Source organism: Dipodomys spectabilis, unplaced genomic scaffold (assembly GCF_019054845.1).
Source record: "Dipodomys spectabilis isolate Male_0828 unplaced genomic scaffold, ASM1905484v1 ptg000026l, whole genome shotgun sequence".
Lineage (NCBI taxonomy): Eukaryota > Metazoa > Chordata > Mammalia > Rodentia > Heteromyidae > Dipodomys > Dipodomys spectabilis.
The window spans coordinates 2,290,151-2,314,548 of record NW_024870703.1 but is presented as its reverse complement, the minus strand read 5'-3'; the positions used below and the strand labels follow the sequence as shown (position 1 = coordinate 2,314,548).

At 35.9% G+C, this 24,398-nt stretch overlaps 1 protein-coding gene across 15 annotated transcripts in view; it reads right to left on the bottom strand.

Annotated features, from left to right (window-relative positions):
- The window catches only part of Nrxn1 (neurexin 1), a 1,031,461-nt gene that overhangs the window by 639,582 nt on the left and 367,481 nt on the right, over positions 1-24,398 (bottom strand). For 8 of the 15 annotated variants that reach the window (XM_042675426.1, XM_042675428.1, XM_042675444.1 and 5 more), the window contains 2 exons: positions 9,409-9,710; positions 5,885-6,046 (listed from right to left, as the gene is read on the bottom strand). In XM_042675426.1, coding sequence (XP_042531360.1) covers positions 5,885-6,046; positions 9,409-9,710 — 464 coding nt within the window. Of the gene's footprint in view, positions 1-5,884; positions 6,047-7,093; positions 7,118-9,408; positions 9,711-24,398 lie in introns of all 15 variants that reach the window. The other 7 variants (XM_042675422.1, XM_042675423.1, XM_042675430.1 and 4 more) reach the window with 1 other exon arrangement.

Sequence of the window (24,398 nt, the reverse complement as noted above, 5' to 3'; positions counted from 1 at the left end):
AAAATACCGTTCAGAGGGGCAAGGTAATGAGTACATTTCTTATCAAGCATTGTTGCCTCCTCCTTTGTTTCAGGAAGGGGAAACAAAGGAGAAACTGAGATTTCTATGATCTGCTACCCTTTAAATGAATAGGGACATGCGCAACAGGCCTCTGAATTTTAATGTCATGTCTTGATTATAGAAGAAGAAATATACTTCAGTATTTCTAAGGTTTGCAAAAAAGTAATTGACCCTACTGAATTTTCCCCATTGTTTTGGTAAAACTGTCATCTTTCCTGTTTTAATTCCAGCACTGAAAATTTTGTTCTAGATTTGAATTTCTCTGAAAAAAATACTATAGGTCCATTTGTGTTCTCTCTAATTGAGGCAATTTAGACTACATGAGTTTAAAAGAAGAACCACTTTTGAGAAGTAGCCCCGAGTAGATGGAAAATGGTCATTTACCATCAGGATAGAATGGTTAAGTCCAGAGAACTGAGCCTGAATGTATTTTGTGATTATTTTGAAGAGGTTATTCTTAACAGATGAATGTACGAATTAGCCTTGTTCCCCCTGGAGTAATAAAATGCCTATAGTAAACATTTGATCCAGCTTGGAAACTTTTACCAGTCAGCTAATATGAACTTAACATCCATTGCATATCCTGTGCCTTGCTTTTTGGGAATGTCTTCATATTTCCCTGTTGGCTATGAAACTTGCAAACATCTTAAAATAACCCATTCAAGTGCTTCAAATTATGATATATTTTCAGGCAAGTGGTAATATCATTTATAGTTAGAGAGTGATACACTAAAAATACACAAATATGCATGGAAAATATTTAGGATGAAGTAGAGTGGGGAAATAAAACACAGCTCTCTTCCCTAAAGAAGAAAGAAAGCATATAAGAAGGAATGGATTGTAAAATGCTGCCGATCAATTTAGAAACAATGGCAATTGAGTAAGAGAGGAAAGCCAAGAAAGCAGGAGCCTCAGTAAGGAATCTGGTAGTAAAACAAAACACAGCAACAAACCAGGACACTGGGGAGAAATTGCTCAGCCTTTAGAGCCACCTGAGGAGGTCCCTGACAATCAGGATACTTTCCATTTTCCCACATGGTGGGATTGTCCATATTTTTAAAGTTACTAATTGGCCAACTTTTCTTATAGGTCACAAAGTCTTTAATTTCAAAACTGGAAAAATAACCTAAAATGAAAAAAATCTTCCTTGGGTATTTGCTCTCACATGCAAATGATGAGTACTCTGTTTCTCTCTGATCACAGAGGGAAACAAGCACAGAAATATATGTGAAAACCCAAATCTGTTGAGTTGGGTATACCACAAAATAGGGAACAAATTGAGAATTCTGTGAAGTTTCCTCCCGTTCTGTTCTGTCAAGAAAAGATAGGGGCCAAAAATATGTTTTTCACCAATGACATATTCTCACTGGTGAATATTTTACCTTTTCCCATGAGTATACTGGTGCATTGTGGGAATTACCATGCAGCCATTGTATTGGACAGAGAGGGCCATGCTGGTTGTGTTGAGAAATCACCCATTCATTTCTCACAGTGAGGAAAAACGCTGATCTAAGATTGGATATTGCCTCTACTTCATCTACCTCAAAACATCTTACAAATTCTTGTGATAAAAGTCTCCAAGTGTAATTAAAGGCTGAGCTGACCTAATTAGGCTGATGAAATTTTCAGTAGGGATTTATTTCTCTCTAGAATTCCTCTTTTTTTTTTGCCTCTAGAATCTTTCCTTAGGCTCATTTTGAACAATTCTTTGCATCCACTTTTTAAATTACCTCATACTGGCACAGTTTCCACTCAAAGAAGTGACTATAAAATCTCCAGCAGGTACATATGACCAAAAGCAAACTTCCAATAAAGATTGGAATCTAAGGTGTTTTATGAATCTCACGGTCTTTTCCTTCTCCTTCATTTTCATTTCCAAATCAGCAAAGTATGCTAAAGCATGCTCACCCCTCAGAAGAACAGATGTTTTAAAGAATTTTGGACATCAAGAGATTAAGAATTACATAGTACAGAAGCAAATTCTGTGGGAAGATTAATACCGATGATGCAATATGCTTCTTGGTGGACTATTTACTATAAAAGTCCTCATCATCACAATATTGGGATGAAAACATGCACTGGTAAGACTTTCATCTGAAGATTTAAATATCTCTAAAGAGCATTTTAGGAGTTAACTGTGATACCTTTATACAGGAAAATGTTTTTCAAGAGGTGTAAGGTGAATAGGCAGGGCTAAAGTTGTCCTCAAATGGACTCCAAGCATCTGACTCAATGACATGAGTCCAGAGTTCCCTCACATCTCTCTCCTATTGTAGCAGATACACAATGACCCTGCTTAACAAAATTTAACTTCAAATGATCAAAATTCTTTTTTTGTTTTTGGCTTTGTTTTTTGTCGGTCGTGTGGCCTGAACTCTGGGCCTGGGCGCTGTCCCTCAGCTCTTCAGCTCAAGGCTAGCGCTCTACCACTTGAACCACAGTACCACTTCCGGCTTTTTCTGCTTATGTATTAAAGAATTAAACCCAGGGCCACATGCATGCAAGGCAAGCACTCAACTAGCCCCAAATGATCAAAAATTCTTAATCAACATTTTTCAACTTTTATTCATTGCTATGAAAAACACAAAGCACATAAACACATATTCCTGCCAAATTGTAATTAAAATTGCTTTTATGAAATTCAGAATGTAAAGTATATTTTAATAGCTTACTATTCTCCAGGAAGCTCATAGATTAGGCTGTGTATAATGGCAACTATGATTGACAGTTTTCTCTTCATTTTGTTTGAAATTTATGTCAGTGAAAATTATATTCAGTCAGTTCAAACAGATCTCCAAAGACTTTTTTGATTAATTTTTGGAAAGCTATAAACATTAAAAACAAAATTATCTGATCATACATTTTAGAAATACATGTCTTTTCATTTTAAACTAAGTACTAAATTAAGTTCAGATTAGATTTTGTAGATTTATAATTTTTACTAATTTCATCTTTTTTTTTGAAATTGAAAACCACTCTAATGAAAGTAACTTTCTTATTAAGGTACACCAAGTCTACGTCTCATTTTACAGAATCAAAAGTCATATTAGGAAATAGAAACCTACACTGGTTGTAATGAAAACATAATATTGTATGTTGTTTCCATAAATGAAGTAATTTTTAAGAGAATAAAGCCATGGATTAGAAAGACCAGTAGGACATCTCTTGCTATATATCTTGAGTGCCATTGACTACAATGAAACAACCATTCAAATGCCATAATTCATCTGTCAAGATTCTATGTTCTAAACTTGAGTTATCTCTTCATTGGTTTTGTTCTAGTAACTCCTCCAGGACCATTTCTCCATTTCTAAAATGAGATTAAACTTGGAGGATGAGTTCTAAGATTCTTCCTAGGCCAAAATTTGCTCTATGTATCAGTCAAGATATTAAAAAAAAAAATCTCTCCCAGATCTAGTTATCCTGTGAGGTACTAGACTGCCTACTAAATTTAACATAAAATATTTTGGCCAATAAAGTTATAATTAAGGTATCATGCATGTAACATGCTATGTAAGTATAAGCTTTGATAAGCTAGGAAGTGTAAGCCATAGTTTAGGAAAATATGTAATAAGCTTACTCTTAAGAGAGATTTGGTGCAAATGAAAATTGGTAGATTCCTTCCTTTGCACAATTTTACAAAGCTGACTTGCCTAAAACACGATAATTTTACTCAAAGTTTGTGGCACTTTGTCAGTGTTTCATTTTAGAGATAGGAATAACAGGGCATTCTAAACAATGGTTCCGACACGGGTAGATACTAGGACTCACATAAACCTCTATGTTTTGATTTATAGACGGGTTGTCAAGGCACTTTTCTACATCAAAAGGAAATAAAGGGAAATATATTACACAAGTCAAGATGAAATTGGCAGTACTGGTAACCAACATGTAGACAAGGCTGTGGAAGCCAGGGAAGTGGGAAAGGCACCATCAATAGAGAGAAGTGGTTTATATCTCAAATCTAAAGAAAGGGAAAGAGTATCTTTGAAGCCCTTTGCTATGTTCCCCTACCTGCCAAATAAAATGTCACTTAGAAGAACAACCTACTCATTTTTATCTATATGCTATTGTAGTTTTGATGGCTAAAATATTAATATGAAAATAGAGAAGTACTAATATATACTAATAAACAGTTAAACTGTAACGAAAATAGAGAAGTACTAATACATACTCATAAACATTTAAACTGTAAAGATGTTAAGCTGAAGTCCAGTCAAATTTGAACCTGTCATTTCAGATTAAGGCACATAGCTAAAGCTTTATATATGAAAATGTGTTCTTTCAGATGTAGATGAAGGCAATGTGCCTCAACTGAACTCAGGGAATCCCTGTTATTATTATTGTTGGCGGTGTTGTTGTCATTATCTTACATGATACTCCAAAAACTCTTTAGCTAGATTTCCATTTCTTGAAATTATGTTCCATTTTCCAATGTACTGTCACTCTACCCTCTTATAGATAAAGTAGGACATAAAAGTCCGAAGTATAGAGTGGGTTGTATGAGGGATGGATTTGGCACTTAACTTCCAAGAAGAGGTTTTCAGGAAACTTCTTTTAATCATCATGATTTTCCTAACCTGAAATAATTTCTCTTTTCCCTCTTGTCAAAATCATAATGATTACTAGTAAGTTTTAACTATAAGTAGTAAGTTTTAAATATAGTTAGTGCCCACATCAATCAACTTTACATCTTAAAACTTCATACTATTAAATTGTAGTCATACAACCTCAGAGAAAATTCAGGCTTTGGTAGCCAGGTGAAATTGGAGTATACCTAAATAATAATTAAAAACAGAAGATATTCAGAAGATATTCAGATATTAGAGAAGATATTCACATGAATAGGAATTCAAGACTTTCTGATCATTCCCACAACATAACAAATTACAATCCTATAAAAAGTTACAACAGGCGGAGTGCAGTGGGTCATATCTATAATCCTAGCAACTCAGGAGGCTGAGATCAGCCTCTGAGATCAGAGGATTGTGATTTGAAGCCAGCCTGGGAAGGAAAGTCCTGGAGACACTTAGCTTCACAGAAGCCAGAAGTGGCGCTGTAGCTCAAGTGGCAGAGTACAAGCCTTGAGAAAATAAATCTCAGGGACAATGCTCAGGCCCAAGTTTCAAGCCCCAGGATTGGTGGGGTAGGGGTGGTGGGGCAGGCACAGAAGTGCAACAGAAAATCCACAGCTACGAATGAGGGATGAAGTTACTATTTTTAATCAGCTGACTTTTCTCAGCTAAGTATCAAGTAAACTCATCAAGCTCACTAATGACCCAAATTTATTCTTCTCACAAGATTTTTAAAATAAAAGAAAGAATACTTCATTGAACTGACTCTTGTTTTTCTTCTCTGGTTTGTTTCCTATAGTCTCTTTTTCTCTTATAGCATCTTTTTCTTTTTGTTTTGTTTTCTTTTCTTTTAAGTCTTTCCCTTTCCCAACTGTCAAGTCATTCTTGTGAATAGAACACCTAAAACATTAAGCTCAAAACGAGCAATTACATTTTAACATGTAACTTTCCACCCAGCTCCTCTTTTTGTTTGACTTTTTTACTAGCTCATACACAACTATCTGGGCAGATCTCCACTGTGGATTGCTTACCGTGAAAGAGGAGGAGCTTCATACTTCATAGTGTTCTATGAGCTGCTCCTCACCCTGCCCCCACCTGTTTCCCACTCCCACTCAAACAATTCAAGACTCAATTTAAGATTGTGCCATTTGACTCTGAAAACAGCAGGTCTTCAACAGAGGCGCTTTCCATCCAGATCTGAAATGATGAGATCATGAGTTAGGAATGACTCTCGCAATAATAGTATTTACCTCTTTGAGACAGCCCATAAAGTTGTTACTGACGGGTGACCCTGGCAGGTCTGCCGTGCTGGGACTGCCTCCAACATAGAAAAAGTCATCAGACCCCAGCATAGTGTAATCTTCTTGTGTGTAGCCCGTTGTGGTGAGAATCCCATCCACTGATATTGTCACCTAGATAACAAAGCACAGGGAAAGGACACGCTATACTCAGACCTAGAGACTGTAATCCTGGGATATGCCTGTTTTGTGTTTTGGTTTCATTTACTTTTTCGTTTTTCTTTATTTTTTTATTTTTTTTTCTGTTTGTTTGGTTTTTAGTTTTAGACCTATGGAGGAACCCATTTTCATGTCTGTTTGAGGTTTATTCTTAGGTTCTATTCAACTAACCCTGAGAGATCTAAACTAGTTAGCACGTTAAGTGATTATTGAGCTAGTGTCAGCATTGTCCCTACTGCAACTCAAAAGTTATTCAGCAGACACAAAAATGGTGTTAGTAAAATGCTTCCTAGGTTAGTTTTGCTGGTGTTACGTATTAGTAAAGTTTAGTGGTCTGTCATCAACTAATCACAACGTGCACCTTGTTAACATAAAAGGCGCAAGCTTATTTCCAGCAACGTCACTCTTTGCACTATTGAGCAGCAGGTGTCAGCATGCAAGTGCCTAAGTCCATGCCAAAGGAGGAGGAGAGGCAAATCAACCAGTAGAAGCCATACACGCCCAATGTAGCACATGCAGGAGGTACAGTTCAGAAAAGAAAGGAAAGAAAACAGGGAGAACCAAAAGAACAAAAACAACTGCTTTGTGATGACGGAAAGATGAGTGGGTGTGGCATCCCCAGCATTCCCAAATCAAGTCTCCATGCCATGCATCATGAATGGTCAGAGACTGGCTGAGCCTGCGGTCACTCAGGCCAGCCACCATTTTTTTTTTTTTTCTTATTCCGTGTTAACCACAGCTGGATGCAAAAAAAAAACGTTCGAAACGTTAAACGATGCCCCTACAGGTGAGTTTGAAAACAGAAGTTGACAGGAACAGGTAAAAAATAAGAAAAGTCAACAACAGATGAAAGGAAGGAGGTCAAAGTAAGCAGAAGAGTACCAACCGCAGTTCCTCTTTTGTTAATGATGTCTACAGTTAAAAGAAAGAAAGAAAACACACGGCAAACCCAAAATAAGAAACAATTAGAATGATATCTACCGAACAATGTAGTTTGTTTACCATAGCGTGTCCAATGCCTGAGTGCTTTGTGGAGAAGGGGGGAGAAAGGAAATTAAAAACTGTGAACAGAATAACGATCGTTACTTAAAAAATATGATGGTCTCTACCATGTTAGTACAATTTTTTTTTTTGATTCAGGTAACGGTTAGTAGAATGAAACATTCCATGAATGACATGTTAGTTATTAAGCATGTTAGTAACATAGAAAAAGGGCAAAAAAATTTTACAAGAAAAAAGCAGACTAACAAATAGGCCTCCCACAGAGGAAAGATTTTTCTTTTTCCTGCCATTATTTTTCATATCTTGCTGCTAGACAGAAACAGACACATGACAACGTTCCCTTTGTCTTCCTGGGTAATCCTGAGAGACATTGCAAAAAGTCTATAAGGGATTCAAAGGCCTAAATCTCATGAGCTGACCACTGCTGCTCTACAACCATAATTGTTACCCCACAACCCAAGCCCCGCCCCCAGGCCCAGGCCCAGCCCCAGCAAATTAGTAGGAATCAGTTGGCATTTGCCCTACTACTCAATTTTACAGCACACAAGGACTCCTCCTCAACTTCAAAACTTCCTTCGGTCATATTGATGGACTTTAAGGGTCACAGTTTACTGCAATGAAACAAAAGCAAAAGATCCTGACACATAGAATGAGTAGAATGGATTTGTTTTTCATCTGTCCTGCCACACATGCATCCCGGCTGGATAAGAGATTCCTGTTTCCTTGGAGCTACCAATTCACAGCTTGACATATATGTATATAACCTGAGCAAAGGCAAATCTAGAAAGTGGGCTCTTTGAGACCCACCCTTCCTTCTGTGCTTTTCTCAAGTCAACCTCAGTCTCTTGAGGAGTATCTGAGGGGGCAAGGGGAACAAAACAAAACAAAGGAAAACCAAAGAGACAGACTTACAGGAAACTCATGATCTACAGCTACACTGATGGTGGGCAAACCTCTTCCAAGGCAGGTGAGGAGCATGCAGATCCCTCTCATGTCAACAAGGCATTAGAAGGGTCTTTGGGGGATGGCTCAAGAATCCTTCTGTTTTAAATTATCTGCCTTAACTAAATCTCCACTCCTAAAGCTCCTTTTGTTTGATTCTCTAGCTCAGAGAGTTTAAGCCTTTCTGAAGCAGGAAGGAAAAGGTTAGACAATTAACAGCTCAGAAAGAGAGGGCTGTTTTAGTAAAAGGAAAACCAGGACAATCAGGTCACTCTGCAACTGTTCAGAGAAACAACAATGTTAAGGATATTAGCTTGGAATCAGCATAGACTGCAAAAAATTAGTCACTGTAATACTTCACATATAATTTCAAACCAAACTCACAATCAAAACAGAAGGATAATCTATCCACTATCATCCGTATGTATATACATATGTATGTATATATATATATATACATATGTATACACACTGTAATAATCTCCACTTAAAAATACAGTATATGTGGATGCAAAGATGTAGTAAATTGAAATTTTCTTAGTATATTGCCTTTTACAATCATTTAATTAAAAAATACGAAAAAAACAGAAATTGGGTGCCTAAAGAGAAGCTGGCCTCTCCAGTATCATTTGGAGTTTCACTTGAAGTATCTGTACTAAACACACACACACACACACACACACACACACACACATGTATATATGTATATATATATATATCTTCATATATATATGTATGCATATATATATATATATCTTCATGGAGAGATTCATCAGAAGATATTAAACTGTGAAGTCATTTTTTCCCCTCAAGAGCTTCTGTGTTTCTGTTTGGGGAGTGGGAGTTAGAAGACAGTAGGGATCAGCGTAACCCCCATGTCACCACAGGACAAAAAAGGAACTGTGATTAATGATCCCAATGTGCATGCTTCCAAATGATCACTATGGAAACTAGAATTTAAAACCAGAAAACCAGAAAAACAAACAAAAAATACACACACAAACACACACGCAAAACTAAAACTAAACAACAACAACAACAAAAACAGGACAAAAACCACACACATCACAGGAAGGGCAGGGTGCAGGAATAGCCTTGCAGCCCTCGGGAGATTGTCATATGTCACAGGATCAAAACAGCCTTTGGGCCCCATTACTTTCTAGATATGCCCCTGCTCAAGTATGGCAGGAAGATTCATCTAAAAAAGAAAAAAAGAAAAAAAAAGAAAAACCAAACCAAACCAAACAAAAAAGCTAATTTATAAGCCACTCTGAGGAGCCCTGTATCATGTCGCTAAGGTTTTTCAAATACCGCGCAAAGAGCTGTAGCAAGAACCAAAGTCAGTTACTCTCTCTTATCCACTGCGCTGTTACCTGACGCAGATTCCTGGTGACTTTCACATCATGCCAGGCATTATCATTAAACTTTCCATTCACGGGCTCCACTAGTGCTTCAAAGGCCCCTGATCCCAAATTAATGACCAGAGAGACAGCTCCATTTTTCAAGGCAAGATTGACATAATCGGCTGATTTCCCAGTGTGAAGCATCAGTCCATTCCTCTGAAGAGTTTTAAAGGACAGAGTTATTTCATCACTGCTGCTTTGAATGGGGTTTTGAGACAAGTCGTAGCAGAAGTATTCAGATCCCTTGAAAGTGGCGATATATTCTTCTTTTCCTAAAGAAAAACAAGATATATATGTATGCATAAGTAAAGAAATACCATTGAAAACAAAAGAATTACCCTATGCAGCATATCTTAGACAAACACAGTGACAAATCATTTTAACCAAAGGAAATCTTTGTCCAATTGACATGTATGCAAGAGTCCTGTCAAAGAGTCAAGCAGTGCTGTAGGTGGCAGTGTATTTTTAATAATCCTCCTCAGTTATGCGGCCAGCAACGACAGTAGCTAAAACTGACATTCTCGAAAATTCAATTAATTTTTAAGTATCACTGCAAGAGCTCTGATCACAAAGTCGCTCTGTGATATCTCCAGGGCATGAATTAGGTAGCATCAATGCATAGCGGATGGTTTCACTCTGCTGGCAACAATGGATTCCATGTTTGCACCGTTCTCTCCATCCAACTGATGAGCTATTTTAATTTTCTGTGCAACATTTCTATGCAAAGATCTTTTTCAATGAAGAGTCAAATATTTTCATCACTGAGAGACCATAACAAATTATCCAGCGAGGAGAAAAAGGAGAGAAAATAACAGAATTTGACCTGGCAATAAGTGGATTTCCTACAATGCAATAGCCTGCCCTCCTTCCCTTATAGATGGAGTTATAGTTAAGTCCAGAGGAATGTTAATTCATTTCCTAGTCCCACCACACAGATGGTGAGACTGGCTTTTAGGAACGACTGCTAAAAATTCCAGTGTATCATCTTGGGGATAGCCTGTAAATGAAGTCTTAGTGTTTTCTGCCTATCTCAGTCTTTACAATAGTTGGAAGTAGCAATGTGGATCCTCAATAGTTCAAACAGAAATATGGTTATTCATAAAGAGCAGTCTTCTCACCCTGAGGTGGTAAGTTGAACCAAGAGAAGAGCATAAACCAAATGTTCCCTTGACTTCCTACGTGAGCCAAAGGAAATGGGACAATATGGTTGAGAATCAGCTTGTGATGAACTATAAATGGATAATTACAAAAAGTGCTGGAAAAAGTAAATATGTCCCACTTGCAATATAACATAATTTTTTTTTTTGGCTCACTGGGGCCTTGATGTACCATTGACTCTTATCTCCTCTGGCTAGAGGCTTTCTTGCAACTTGGTTTGACTATGCAGCCCTGGTTGCCTTCAAACTCATGTTCATCCTTCCTCAACCTTCCAAAAGCTGAAATTACACATATATTCTACCAGGCCTGGCTGGGTGAAAGATCTATGTTTTACTTCAGAACTACTTTCACTTGGTAATTTAATCCAGTTCTTAGAATTGGAGCTCAAATGAAGGTTTCAGTTCATCAGGGCCACACTGATCTGACTTCCTGGATGTAGAAACTGCTGTAAGGGACTAGAGACAGGTGAGCCCTGGCACTAAGACAGTAAGTAAGCATCTGGGGCCTGTGACAATGCCTAAGCTATGCTAGAACAGTCACTGCCAGATAGTAAGTCATTAGAGGAAATAGTATCAGGCAAAACAGACCCCATTTAAAGACTATCCAGTCCATAATACTAGGTCCCCTCAATTTATACATTCGATATTGTGATAGAACATTAACCAAGTGGTAAGTCCGGTGCTAATTTTTAATTGGTTTTTTTTTTTGTTTTTTTAACCAGTAATGGAGTGGCCATAGCTGACTAAATTCCTATATGTTCAAATACCAACATACATACATACACTTATAGAGTCAGTTCATCATGGCAAGTAGCTAAGTATTGAGAATGAATATCAGCACAACTGAATAGTCTTGCTATAAACTAGGGAAAAGTATGGACCAGAACATGAGTTTAGAACCAAACAATTGTTTGGAACCAAATTATTGGGACAATTATACATCTTTTAAAATCTTGTTTTCTAGAATTGGTTAGTGATAACAGATTGACAGGAGGGTAGAATGAGACAATATCAGTACTGGCATCTGGTAAAAGTTGCTGAATGGTATATTTTCTCATTCCCTCTTATCTGATATGGTGACAAGTTATCAGTAATGAAGAATACAAACTATACAAACCTAGAATCTTCCCTTAGAGACCAGAACTGGACAAGGGTTTGCAACACCTACAATTCTACAAATACCATAGTCAAAATTAATATATAAAGATATAAATAAATATGAACATTATAAAGATGTTAAGTGAGGAAAGCAAGGTCACATTAGCAAGTATGACTACATGAATTGAAAAACCAAAATTATTTGGTTTACTAAGATCATTTAAAATGACTACAGGGTTTTTATATACTGGGGAGAACCAATGCTTTAATACATATCACTAACTCTACAAATTTAATAAAGACCTAGTAAGTATATCAATAGAAATTTAAAATTGTGAAAACTTCAAAAGCTGATTCTACAAGCTCCACAGAAAAACAAAAATGAAGTCATAATTGACAATGTACTCATTGCTTTACTCATGTAACCCCTCTGCACAGCATCTTTACAATAAAGTAAAATTTAAAAAAAATATCCAATGCATATCCCATGAAACCAAGAAAAATTGAGGGCATGAGTGGGGTTGGGAGCAATTGGGGAGAATGATAAATGGGTGATATTTATCAAAGTGCATTGTATTTATAAACTGGCATGTTGAATGATAACCCTTTTGTGCAACTACTCAAGAAGTTATCTCTAAAGATAAGAAGGAAAAGAAGCCCCAAATAACCAGGATGAGCCAGAGAAAGAATAGGATGCAATTTTCCTGGGTAAAAGAGGACATTTATTAGCAATTTATGGATAAGGAAGTTGCATTGATTTAGATTATAGGAGAATAAATACAACCAAAATAAAAATATCCCTAAGGACACATGATAATTACTTTTTATTGAGTTATACAATGCACATGTTTTACTCATCTGGACATCTGCTGTGTGAACAGAATGAAATGTATCATTATGTCATTTTGTTCACAAACACCAATTGTAACTGGACTAAGGCTTAATTAGACAAGTATATCTGCAGATGGTTTTCAGGGTAGGAAATCATGATACAAGAGTATATTAAAATTTATACCACAAACATAAAACATATTAATAAAATACTGATAAATTTATTGAAACTGAAATTAAGAATGTATGCACCAATAATTCCATAAGAAGGTAAAAAGTTATTTTTTAATGGAGGTAAAATATTCTGCGAACAAATGGCACCTCAGTTTCTGGTAAGCACTCAATGTCAATTTTTACATAATAATAGGAGAAATGAGCAAAGTAATAGATATTAAACTTTACAGAAAATGTTATATATGAAAAGATAATCTATTAATATTTAGAAAAAGGCAAAAGTCAAATTATATTCACATGTTACTCTGCAGTCTCAAAATTGGTAAAAGTTAAAAAAGAAGAATTTAAATTTGGGAGAAATTATTGATTTTTTTTTCTTGTGCACTGATAAGGGTACTTAGATAAATACTGACCAGGTGTAATGAGTTTTGTTTGGTATCTTGCAATCCCATGGCATTTGTCACATCTGGTAAAGAACTTGGAGACCCAATCCTTAGTAAATACTTTAAATGGCTGAGCATGGGGAATGATACCTCCATTCCCAACTATTTGAGAGAATTGTAGTTGGAGTGCAACAAGGGGTAAAATTTTGTAAAATCACATTTTATCCAACAAACCTGGCATGTTTGTTCACAGCTATAATCCAAAGACACAGGGGAGAGCCCATGTGAAAATAATGAGAACTGAGATCTATCTACAAAATAACCAAAAGCAAACAGGAGTGGACACATGGCTCACATTGTAAAGTGCTTGCCTTGAATGGTTCACATTGTGAAGCACTTGCCTTGAATTCAGATCATTTAACCAACAAAAAACAAATAAACAATAATAACAACAAACAATAAACTTCAAAAATTTCAATATTTTTGTTAATATTTATTGTTCTGATTTTTTATAGTAAGTGATTAAGCTGGATTCTGGTTTCTATACATATGTATACATTGCCTATGGTGAGATTTACTTTTTGGAAGGTTAAAAGGGAAAAACATTGTATAGTCCCATTAAATACTCAGAATAGGTCTTCCAAGTTAGATGGAACTTTAGAGACCCATATCTACTTCGACCTTCAGTTTATGACAGTAACCAAGTGAAGTTATGTTGTCAAATGAGTATCAAGTCAAAAAAGGAAAGCATGCCATTAAAAGAAACAGGACAAGAATTCAGCCTCATGATGGTAAATTCCATTTCTGTCTAACATACCATGTCAACATGTATTTTCAGAATAATGCTCTAAAAACAAGGAAAAGAGATAAAAACAATTTTGTGAACATGCACCTAAGTACTGTTTTTTATTTTAGTACCCTGAGTCTTGTATGTTCGTTTATCTGATTTGGGGAAGGGAAGGGAATAACAAAATGGAAGAATGCCATTAGATTTCAGTACTATTTACTTTTTAACCCCTCCACAATTTAGATAGAACTACACAGTTCTTGGTTACATGCTTTACTGTGGGAAAGTTTGCTGGAAGAATTAGAATAGTATAAATACTTGATATGCTGATTATATGATCTGAATTTACCAAAGTAATAGAAATAAATTTAACTTCTCAGTCCAAAACCACCTAAGTGGAGCAGTTATGGTATATAAGAAATATAACTTCCCAACTAGAATAGGTAAAACAAAGTCAGCAAACTCTTTGGAAATAAACCACATATCATTCATCAGTGTAGAGAACACTTACAAGGCCCATTTAAGCACTGATTGCATTTATAAACATTCTTAGAAAGACGGCATGGTTTTGTGCTTCTGTGGTGGTCAGCTCACATCTATTTTTGTAGTCCTACTTGGACAAGTTGGAATGTATCCAAATAGTCACTGAGGTGATAAATAGCTTCTGGTTTACATCAGATGATACCTAAAAACTCTGTAAGGGCAATATGAAAGCATCTTCAAAGACGAGGAAGCATGTCCTTCAGAAGAGTAATGTCATTTTGTAGTATATCAAAGCTGTAAGCAGAATCAAAGTGTAAAACATATATGAAAATATAACCCAATATGTTGGTCTTCTTAAGCATCATCGATAAGTGACTATGCCATCGCATGATTCATAAACAAATGTCTTATTCCAGAAAAGACTTAAAATGATCCAATTAATAACATAGTATAAAAGTTGTTCAGTCATTGGTGTAAAAGTTATTCAGTTATATGGTAGCAAATTGAACACATGAATGCGTTTCCACAGGAATCCCTAAGTTCTACTTCATAGGAAAAGTTAGCAGACAAAGAGAGGTTGAAAAGCGTTCACAGAGAACTTGATTCTCAGGACACTGATCCTTCCTATTTTCTGAATATGGAGTTTTCATTTGACCTATATTTCCACTGAGATTCACCAGATAAATAATCTGTAAGCAAATCCACCTACTCTCCAAAGGTGACAAATGGGCAGAGAGAAATCAAGTGGTGATTTACATGAAGAAAGTCATGCTGTTCCTCGAAGTCAATAAACTGGCTCTTGTGATTGCTCTTGATTAATTCACTTTTCATATCTAATCCAATATCACATGGGTTTGTAAGGCTTTCCTATAATCACATGAGTCACCAATTGTATTCAACACAAAGTAGATGATAAATCAACAAATGGTAAAAAACAAATGGACAGAAAAGAATAGTTTATGAAAGACCAGTTTTAAGTACATAAGAAAATTGTGCCAAAAACATGCTTGATTAAACAAGAGTATATACTTGAAGTTTACATTATAAAATTAAATGATAAACTTAGCTCTTTTAGACTGTAAGATAAGGTAAGTTTAACAAAATAAGGAAGGATGAAAATTTGTATCAGGTTAAAGCCTCAGTTTCTACAAAGTTGAAGAGGAAATAGCATAATTTTATTTGCCATAAAGACGTGTAATTTAGGAAACAACTAACTGAGAATTATAAGGACAAATAGTCTACAAAGAGAATATTTACTCTTTTCTTAGTTTTTCAACCTGACACATGTAAAACATTCTGAAATCCCAAGTATGGTGGAACACGTGTAAATTCTGAGGCCAACTGCTTTAGTTTTGCAGAAAGAAATCATGTTTCATAAAATACTCATTGGATATTATTTTTAGGTAGCCAATCCTAAAATAAACTGCCAAAATTCCAAAAAAAGGCAAACCCTTAGCAATAGACTTGAGATTATTCAATATGAAAGCTTAACTTAAATACGATTAAGTTGAATGTCCTCACTTATTTTAACAGGACCAGGGCCCCGCAGACAAAATCATGATCTTAGAATTAATTGAGAGAATACCAGGACACTCACACTCCTTCATTCTACACTCACACTCCTTAATTCCTACTCCTCGAATGATATGTTTCTAATTCATGACCAAGATACACAGTGTAGCTTAAATTTAAGCATATTTCATAAAAAAGTGGAATATGGTCTCAAACTCTAGTACATTAATATCTGTGTTGTTATGCAAATAATTAGCATATCCACATAACCACAAGTTTTAGCAACCAATTATGTCTTGTACTGATGTCCAGACAGTTCTACATGGATCAAGTAACACACAAGGAATGTCATGGTCAAGATCCCTGGCAATCATAATGTTTTAGTATTGCAACAATGAGATGTCCCAACAACTAGGAATCGCACAAATGAGATGCTCTTGTTTTTCAACCTGGAGGAAATTACTATCAGAATTAAAACATAGCCTGCTTCATTTTCAGAATTTATGAATTCTCTGGAACTAATTATAATTACCTAAAAAAGTAAGAAATTATAAGACTAATATGTTCACAGAAAAGTTTTCTGAATTCTTTATGTATAGCTAGCTACTCCTCATTCATATAAAGACTATGACATATATAATTACCCATCAGAAATAACCTTAATACTAACACAATATATATACTGGACAATTCATTTAACCAAGTTCCAAAGAGCATGTTTATTTTCTACAAAATCAGATTTCAATGACCTTTAAGTCCAAAAATCTATAATTTTGGTTATTCAAACACTTTAGACATATGGTAAACTTGGTTAACTTTAAATGATAGAATTTGTTTTTTTGTCAGTTGTGAGGCTTGCACTCATGTCCTGGGTGTTGTCCCTGAGTTCTTTTTGCTCAAGACTAACATTTTACAACTTTGAGCAACAGCACCACTTCTGGTTTTCTGGTGGTTTATTGGAGATAAGAGTCCCACAAACCCCACAAACTTTCTTGCTTGGGCTGGCTTTGAACTGTGACCCTCAAATCTCAACCTTCTGAGTTGCTAAGATTTCAGGCATGAGCCACCAGTGCCCAGAAGAATTTGATTTTTAAGATTGCACCTTGAAAGAGAAATGTAAAGTTGAGAACTTCGGAAATAGTAGTTAAAGGAAAATTGCTTTACAGTACATGATATCTTAAGAGGTGATATGCATACTTTTAAGGAACAGTGACATTAATATTACAAGAAATTTGTGAGAAATTGAGAAGTTTAGGATGCTCCCCAGCATCCACATGCAGAACAGATACTGCAATGAGATCTTATTGGTGGGAATCATATTAGATTCACATTACAGCACTTTAGAGTATCATTGAAGAATATTGTAAAGACCTTGTGTCTATTACACAATGGGTTAAGTGTTATAGAAAAAATATACCGATACCATGGCACTTGGCTTAAGGGACAAGTAATCAGCTCAATTACTTTGCAGCATTTTTTAAAGCCTAGAAAAAAATAAAAGAAAATGAGAAAGCTGAAAGCTGATGAGTGAGTAGATGTGTCACATATCTACTTAATATGCATCCCAGCAGACAGTCCAGACGTTAAATGAATGGATATAATCACAGATATTTTATTCTCAACATGTTTCACATTGGGCAATAATACAATAGGATTCTCTGTGGGGTTGAAACTTGGTACCTGTCTTCTGAATCAATCTAAAGGGTGAATATCTGCTGGTAAAAATCTAAAACGTTTTCATTATAGTGAATAAAGTTAAGAAGATTCATGCAATTGCATTCAAGATTCTTTCTAGAAATATTGTGACTCATGAGCTGTTGTACTTGAAAACAATCATGACTTTAATATGGGACTAGATTTAATGAAAACTACTGGACTTGGGCTGCCATACTTCCATTTACTATGGCTAAAGTCAACTTGGAAACTCTTAAAAATAACATATAGCAATGGAAGTAATATATACTGGTAATTTGAAGTCCGTTGCAATAAAAACATGAATAGAAATTCATCTGAAGAAAAAAAGAACAAAAGTTATCTTGGTATCTTCAATGTATGAGGTAAAATAAGGAGTAAAAACATATGGTGTAAATGTGATGAAGAATTATGCTTGGATGAGAACAGATGTATTTATGTAACTCCACTCATCTCCCTGCCTCTTTAGAGGATTGGCCAGTGTTTTGGGCTGTATTTTATTGTGTTTCTTTTTCTATTTATTTATAAAAATAATACAATGTTTAGTAAATTGTTAAACACTGAAATCAGCCTAAATTAGGAACTCTTGGCTGGTAGAATACCACTCTTTGCACTAGTGAAAACAAATAGCAATGCTGGAAAATCAGGGAATATCTTTGATTTCAAGAAAAAGATGAATCCAGAGGTAGTACATGCCAAGCACATACTACTATATTTGTTAGTGAGAGGAAGAGGAATTTTCACTCAGAGACTATTCTTTTTTTTTTTTTTTTGGTTGATCCTGGGGTTTGAACTCTGGGCTTGGGCACTGTCCCTCAGCTCTTCAGCTCAAGGCGAGCATTCTACTGCTTGAGCCACAGCACCACTTCTGGTTTTCTAGTGGTTTATTAGAGATAAGAGTCTCACGGACTTTCCTGCTTGGGCTAGCTTTGAACTACGATCCTGAGATCTCAGCCTCCTGAGTAGCTAGGATTACAGGTGTAAGCCACCTGTGCCCTGCAGAAACTATTCATTTTAAAATTATATACTAGCTATTCACAGTTGCTAGATGATAGTCTAGATACTAAATCACATCAATAAACAAAATCCTCAAGGTCTTCTCTTTTGTCAATAGAGTGAGAAAGGGATGGTAATAAATGAGTAAAACATCAAATGTGACACTTAGAAAAGAATGGAGAGACATAAGGAAGTGGTAATGACTTGTGCTGGGCCATTGATATTGGTAACTAGGTCATCTTTCTTAGAAGATGACACTTAGCTGGGTCCTATTGCCGAGAAACTATTTGTGGGATGACTTAGGACAAAATAATCCTAAGAAGAAAGGACTCAAATGGAAACCTATTATAATGAAGAAATACATTGTTCAGTGCAGGACAAGAAAATAATCCTGTGAGCACTGATCATAGTTGAAACTGGGTTGCAGTGGAACAAAGGTGACAGGATCAGAAGTGTGAGATGAGGATAGGCTATGCACAAATCTTGATCAGACTTTCGGATTTCATTCCTTGTACAACGGGAAGCTATTCCATTGGAGTGTTATCTACTGGGGAGTGATGCAGACCAGCAAGTGATATGGTATGATTACATTCCAGAACTATGGCTGGACAAGATCTGGGCAGATAGGAGAGCAATATCACTCACACCACCAAGGTGTATGAAGTTATAGACCACAGAAGCTTCAACAGTGGTGTTAAAACAACCCCGCATTCAAATCCCACCATCATGTTCTCAACATTCAGATACTTACCTTAACGTCTTACTGCTTTCATCAGTAAATAAAGGGAACAATACGGGCATCTGTATCATACTCATTACAAAGATGTAATAATTTATTATAAATATATATGTGTATTAAAATTCTCAATACATGTGATATAAATGTGAGAGTATTTAATGTGTCTATATTCCCTTGTTCACTGCTTTCAAGCAGGTGTAACTATTTAACAATATTTTGGGGAAACATTGAATATCTGGGCGGTTTGGTTAACAAAAACTTCATCCAATTTGTAAGTTTCAGTTGAGATTTGCTTTAAATTTCACCCATCATCCTAGCTGAGTCAAAAGGAGAGTGGACAGTATGCCTCCAGTCATCTTCCCACCATAGACCTGGACCTTTCACTTTATTAAGAAGGAGCTAATGGAAAGAAGAGTAAAGGACAACAATTATAATTGCATTCCTATTCTTGTTGATTGTGCCTGCCTCTCTTACTCTCCATGACACCTGGTACTCTTTATATATACATATATATATATATGTTTTTATTATAAAAATACTGTACGGAGGGGTTACAGTTATATGAGTAAGGTAATGAGTACATTTCCTATTGAGCATTGTTACCTCCTCCTTTGTTTTTCCCCTACCATCCCTTCCCTCCCCACCTGCCCAACTCCTCCCTCCCTCCTCCAAGTTCTAAAGTTTGTTTCCAACGTCGTGTCTTGTACATCTCACTGTTCCTGTGGTATACTTTCAAATGCTTTGTGGAAGCTCCCCATCTGCAGTTAAGAAACATTAAGGAATAGAGAGAGATTCATATGGCCCAATCTACTTTATCCTTTAGCTCTGCTTTTACACTTAAGCCCACAGCTTTTGGCTAGTCATCCCTTGGCCCAGCAAATGTACTTATTGCCACCATTACCAGCCATATGGTTCAGGTCAAAGCCTAAACTGCAGACTCTTAGAAATGGATCCTGCTTTCCCAAAGTATAAAGAGTAGAATATCACATCCTTTTCTTACTCTGCCAATTTTTTTTCTCCCTCCTCAGAAAGATACAACTTATATCAAACACCAACATTTCCCTCTTGCAGGCATATTCATGCTCTTTTCCTGTTTCTACAGAGGTTTTTTCCTCCAATTATCTCTGCTAAAGGAAGCACACCTTTATATCACCTTCACAGACAACATGCTATTTGAAATGGTTCTTTCATATTGAAAGCTACTAAAGTTCCCCTTTCAGGAGATCTACTCAACTATTTTGAGAAAATTTTTCCCTCAACACATTGTATAGATAATATCATACCTGCTATATACGGTAGGCAATTGTCAATGTCAGCTACAATGGTCTTTGTTACTCTTAAAGTAGCTCTTATATTTTAATGAACTATTTAACACTTTAAAAATGTCGGGTTTTATTAAATTTTTTATTGCCTTCAATATCATTAAGTCCAACGTATTAATTCTAGAAACATGTAGTTTGATAAAGTTCATGAAGTACAAAAGAAATAAAATTATTGTAAATAGAGGAAGAAAAATTAATGCATCTCTTGATGGTTTATACTTTCAACAGGCTTGTACCTACACTTTTTGAAAAATTAATTTTGGCAATTTCACTCTTTTTAACTGTAAGATATGTATTCAAATGTTTTTTTCTTTCAGGTGATTGTTTCTAACACATTTATAAGATTATTTCTTTGTTGCTTTGTATGTCCCTCCCCCATGTTATAACCCCTGTTTTCACTGTATTTGAGGTTGGTATAATTTGTGGAGGGAAAGGGAAAAAACAAATCATTTAAATAGGGATACAGGTGGTTCCATTGCAACAATGAGATGTACAGGTAGTTATGTGGAAAAATGAACTTTACAACTTTGGTGGGGGAGGGGGAGGAGGATTGGGTGGGAGGCAGGGGAAGATGGGAAGGGATGGGAAGGGGAAACAAAGGAGGAGGCTGCAATGCTTGATAAGAAATGTATTCATTATCTTGCCCATGTAATTGTAACCCCGATGTACAGTATTTTCACAATAAAAATAAAAAAAAAATTCTTTGAGGTAAAAGCATTGGGCTAAGAATCCCGAGAGTTCAACACCATTATCTCCTTACCCATTTTTCACCTTTCTGCCTTTGACTACCCCATTTAGCCTCACTGGGTATCCTTTTTCTTCCTGGCAAATTGACATGACTGAAATGTGATCTCTAGTGTTTCTTTACATTTTGAAGTTCTAAGGTTCTGTAATACTCATGATTTATTGAGCCATGGTGTTTCATTGATTTATTTAATAAACCTTTACTGAAGCCAAACTTTGTGCCAATTTCAGTTGCTTTTGTGCTGATCAAATCAGGCAACAAGGGAGAGTTAAAAGGTATGTAAAGATTTCTGATGGATGATTCTTTTAAAAGAATCTAAACTCCTTGGAATTCTAAAGCTTTCTCTCTTCTGAGTCTGTGAGAACTTAAATTCAGACAAACATAAAGGGTATAGAAAGATGCTCTTTTCAAATATAAACTTGCCATTCTAACCAACTGCCTTCTCAGGTACAGAAAAGAATACCTTCAGTGGACATTTTGAGGAGTCAGAAGAATGTGCTGATAGTTATTTTATCCCCTCAATTTAAGATTCTTCTTAAAATAAATGCAAATTCCTGGAAAAAGTATACTATTTTAAGAGGAAGCTAATATAACTTGTAGAATCAACTATTTCTCCAACAAGGTATGATAGTACCAAGTGTCCAGGACTGTACTACTACTGTGGATAGTATTTTCTAATAAGAAATGTGAATAAAAAATACTAGCAGTCTTGACAAGAAACTGCTATTGGCCAGTGATAACAAAGAATACATGTGTTGTCTGTAGTTATGGGGGGAAAGGTCTTTTATTCACAATGATTGTCAACTTGCCATTAGAAGAGAATTACCTAAACAGTCCTAAAAATCAGTGATAGGGACAGGGTGCTGGTAGCTATTCAGAAGTCTGATATCTGAAGATTGTAGTTTCAAGCCAGCTTAGGCAGGAAAGCCCTTGCAACTCTTATCTCCAATTGATTACCAAAACAACAACAACAACAACAACAAAACAAAAAGAAAAAACAACTCAACAACAACAACAAAAACCAGGAAATTAGAACTATGGCTCAAATCTTAGAGTGCAAGCTTAAGCAAAAACGCACAGGGACAGTGAACAGTGAGCATTCTGATTTCAAGTCCTAGGACTCTCTGTCTCTGTCTCTGTCTCTCTGTCTCTGTCTCTGTCTCTCTCTCTCTCAAACACACACACACACACACACACACACACACTTCAGTAATAAATAATTGGAGTGAGTCCCACCTTGATATCTGTCCTCATTTATATAGCCTGTGACTTCAGCATTGGGACACACATACTCTTCATAGACAATTCTAATGCACAAAAATGATAATGATATAGGATTTAGAAATACAAAACCTGGGCATTTATTCAATAACAATTTGACTCTGCAACTAAAAAAACATGGTTATAAGTACGATAATATAGTTCCTTTATGATAATATCATAACTATGATAATATAGCTCTTCAGGCTATAATTATATGTATATGTGACTTTATATGTATATGTGACTTACCTCTGTATACTACTGGCTTATATTTGTGTAGCGACTAATAAACAGTCTAGCACGTTCACTTTCAGCAAGTGGGAACACTCAAGTGAATTCTCACTCTTCCCTACCCAGTGCTTAGATGGCACACAATCAGCTTAAACGCCCCCTCCTCCCAAGTACCTGATTTTTAGCCATAGTACTTTTTTTCTGTGAAGGTTCATCTTCATGTAAAATCAAATGAACGAATATTCATCCCTAGAAAGCAGGAACAGTAATATATCTCGCTATATGTATACAGATAATCACATCTGTATGTCAGTTTAATTTTTTTATTGTGAAAATACCTTACAGAGAGGTTTCAATTACATGGGCAAGGTAATGAGTGCATTTCTTATCAAGCATTGTTGCCTCCTTTGTTTCCCCTTACCATCCCTTCCCATCCCCCCCATTCACCCTCCACTCCACCCCATGCCAAAGTTGTAAAGTTCATTTTTGACATAACATCTTCTACATCTCATTGTTGCAATGGGTCCACCTGATCCCTACTTAAACAATTTATTTTTTCCCTCACTTCCACAAATTATACCAACATTAAATATAGTAAAAATAGGGATTATACCGTGGGGGAGGGACATACAAAGCAACAAAGAAATATCTTATAGATATGTTGGACACAATAGCAAGATAATTTTTATAATTTAAAAATACAGCCAATCTCCACATACTGTAAACATGCATGGAAATATAACAGTATAATCCCTTTCTGGAAAACGAATGTAAGCTGCCAATATATACAGCCAATCTCTAGAACTAACTATATTTTATTGTTTGGTTAGAATAAAACTGAAGGCAGGAAGAAAAGTACAGAAGCAAAATATCTCATTATGAAACTTGAAAATGAGGATGTTACACTATGAGGGGAAGGCCATGAAAGACAGTCTTAGAACAAAGTAAACAGATGAAGCAAGAAAAACATAGAACAGAGCTAGTCCCAAAAGAGTTGATGAGAAAGGCAGACATGTACTCCATCAGTAACTTGGCTCCTGACAGGTTCATCTTTCATTAATACATTGACACATCTTCATACTGCAGGCTGCAATGCTAAGTATATAAACTTATCTTCCTTCTTTAGTAGACAAATCTATGAAAGATTAATTTTTGTTTCCATTGCTGCTAGACCCTAATAAACTCAGGATTTTAACAAAAGCCAGTGCGGACTAAAGCCTACTCACAAAAGCTTTTTAATAAATGTTGCTGTTTTCTCTTCAAATGCACTTCAATTTTAAGACAGAGTTTCTTCCATTTTCTTCATTTGCCATTGCTTTCTTGACTAATTAAAAAGCAAGCACTCTGGATGCTGAAAGAAGAGAAAAATGGAAGAGTGGGAAGATGGGTGAAGATTGAATGTTCAGTGCTCTGGCCATCTTTCAGATTCTCTTTAGCAAAGCAGTTATTTTATTCTTTGTCTCACTGAAGATTTAAGGAAGGCACCAAAGTAGCTCTTCAGCCTTTCTTACCTCAGGTCAAAGTCCTTTTTTATACTTGGCAGGCAA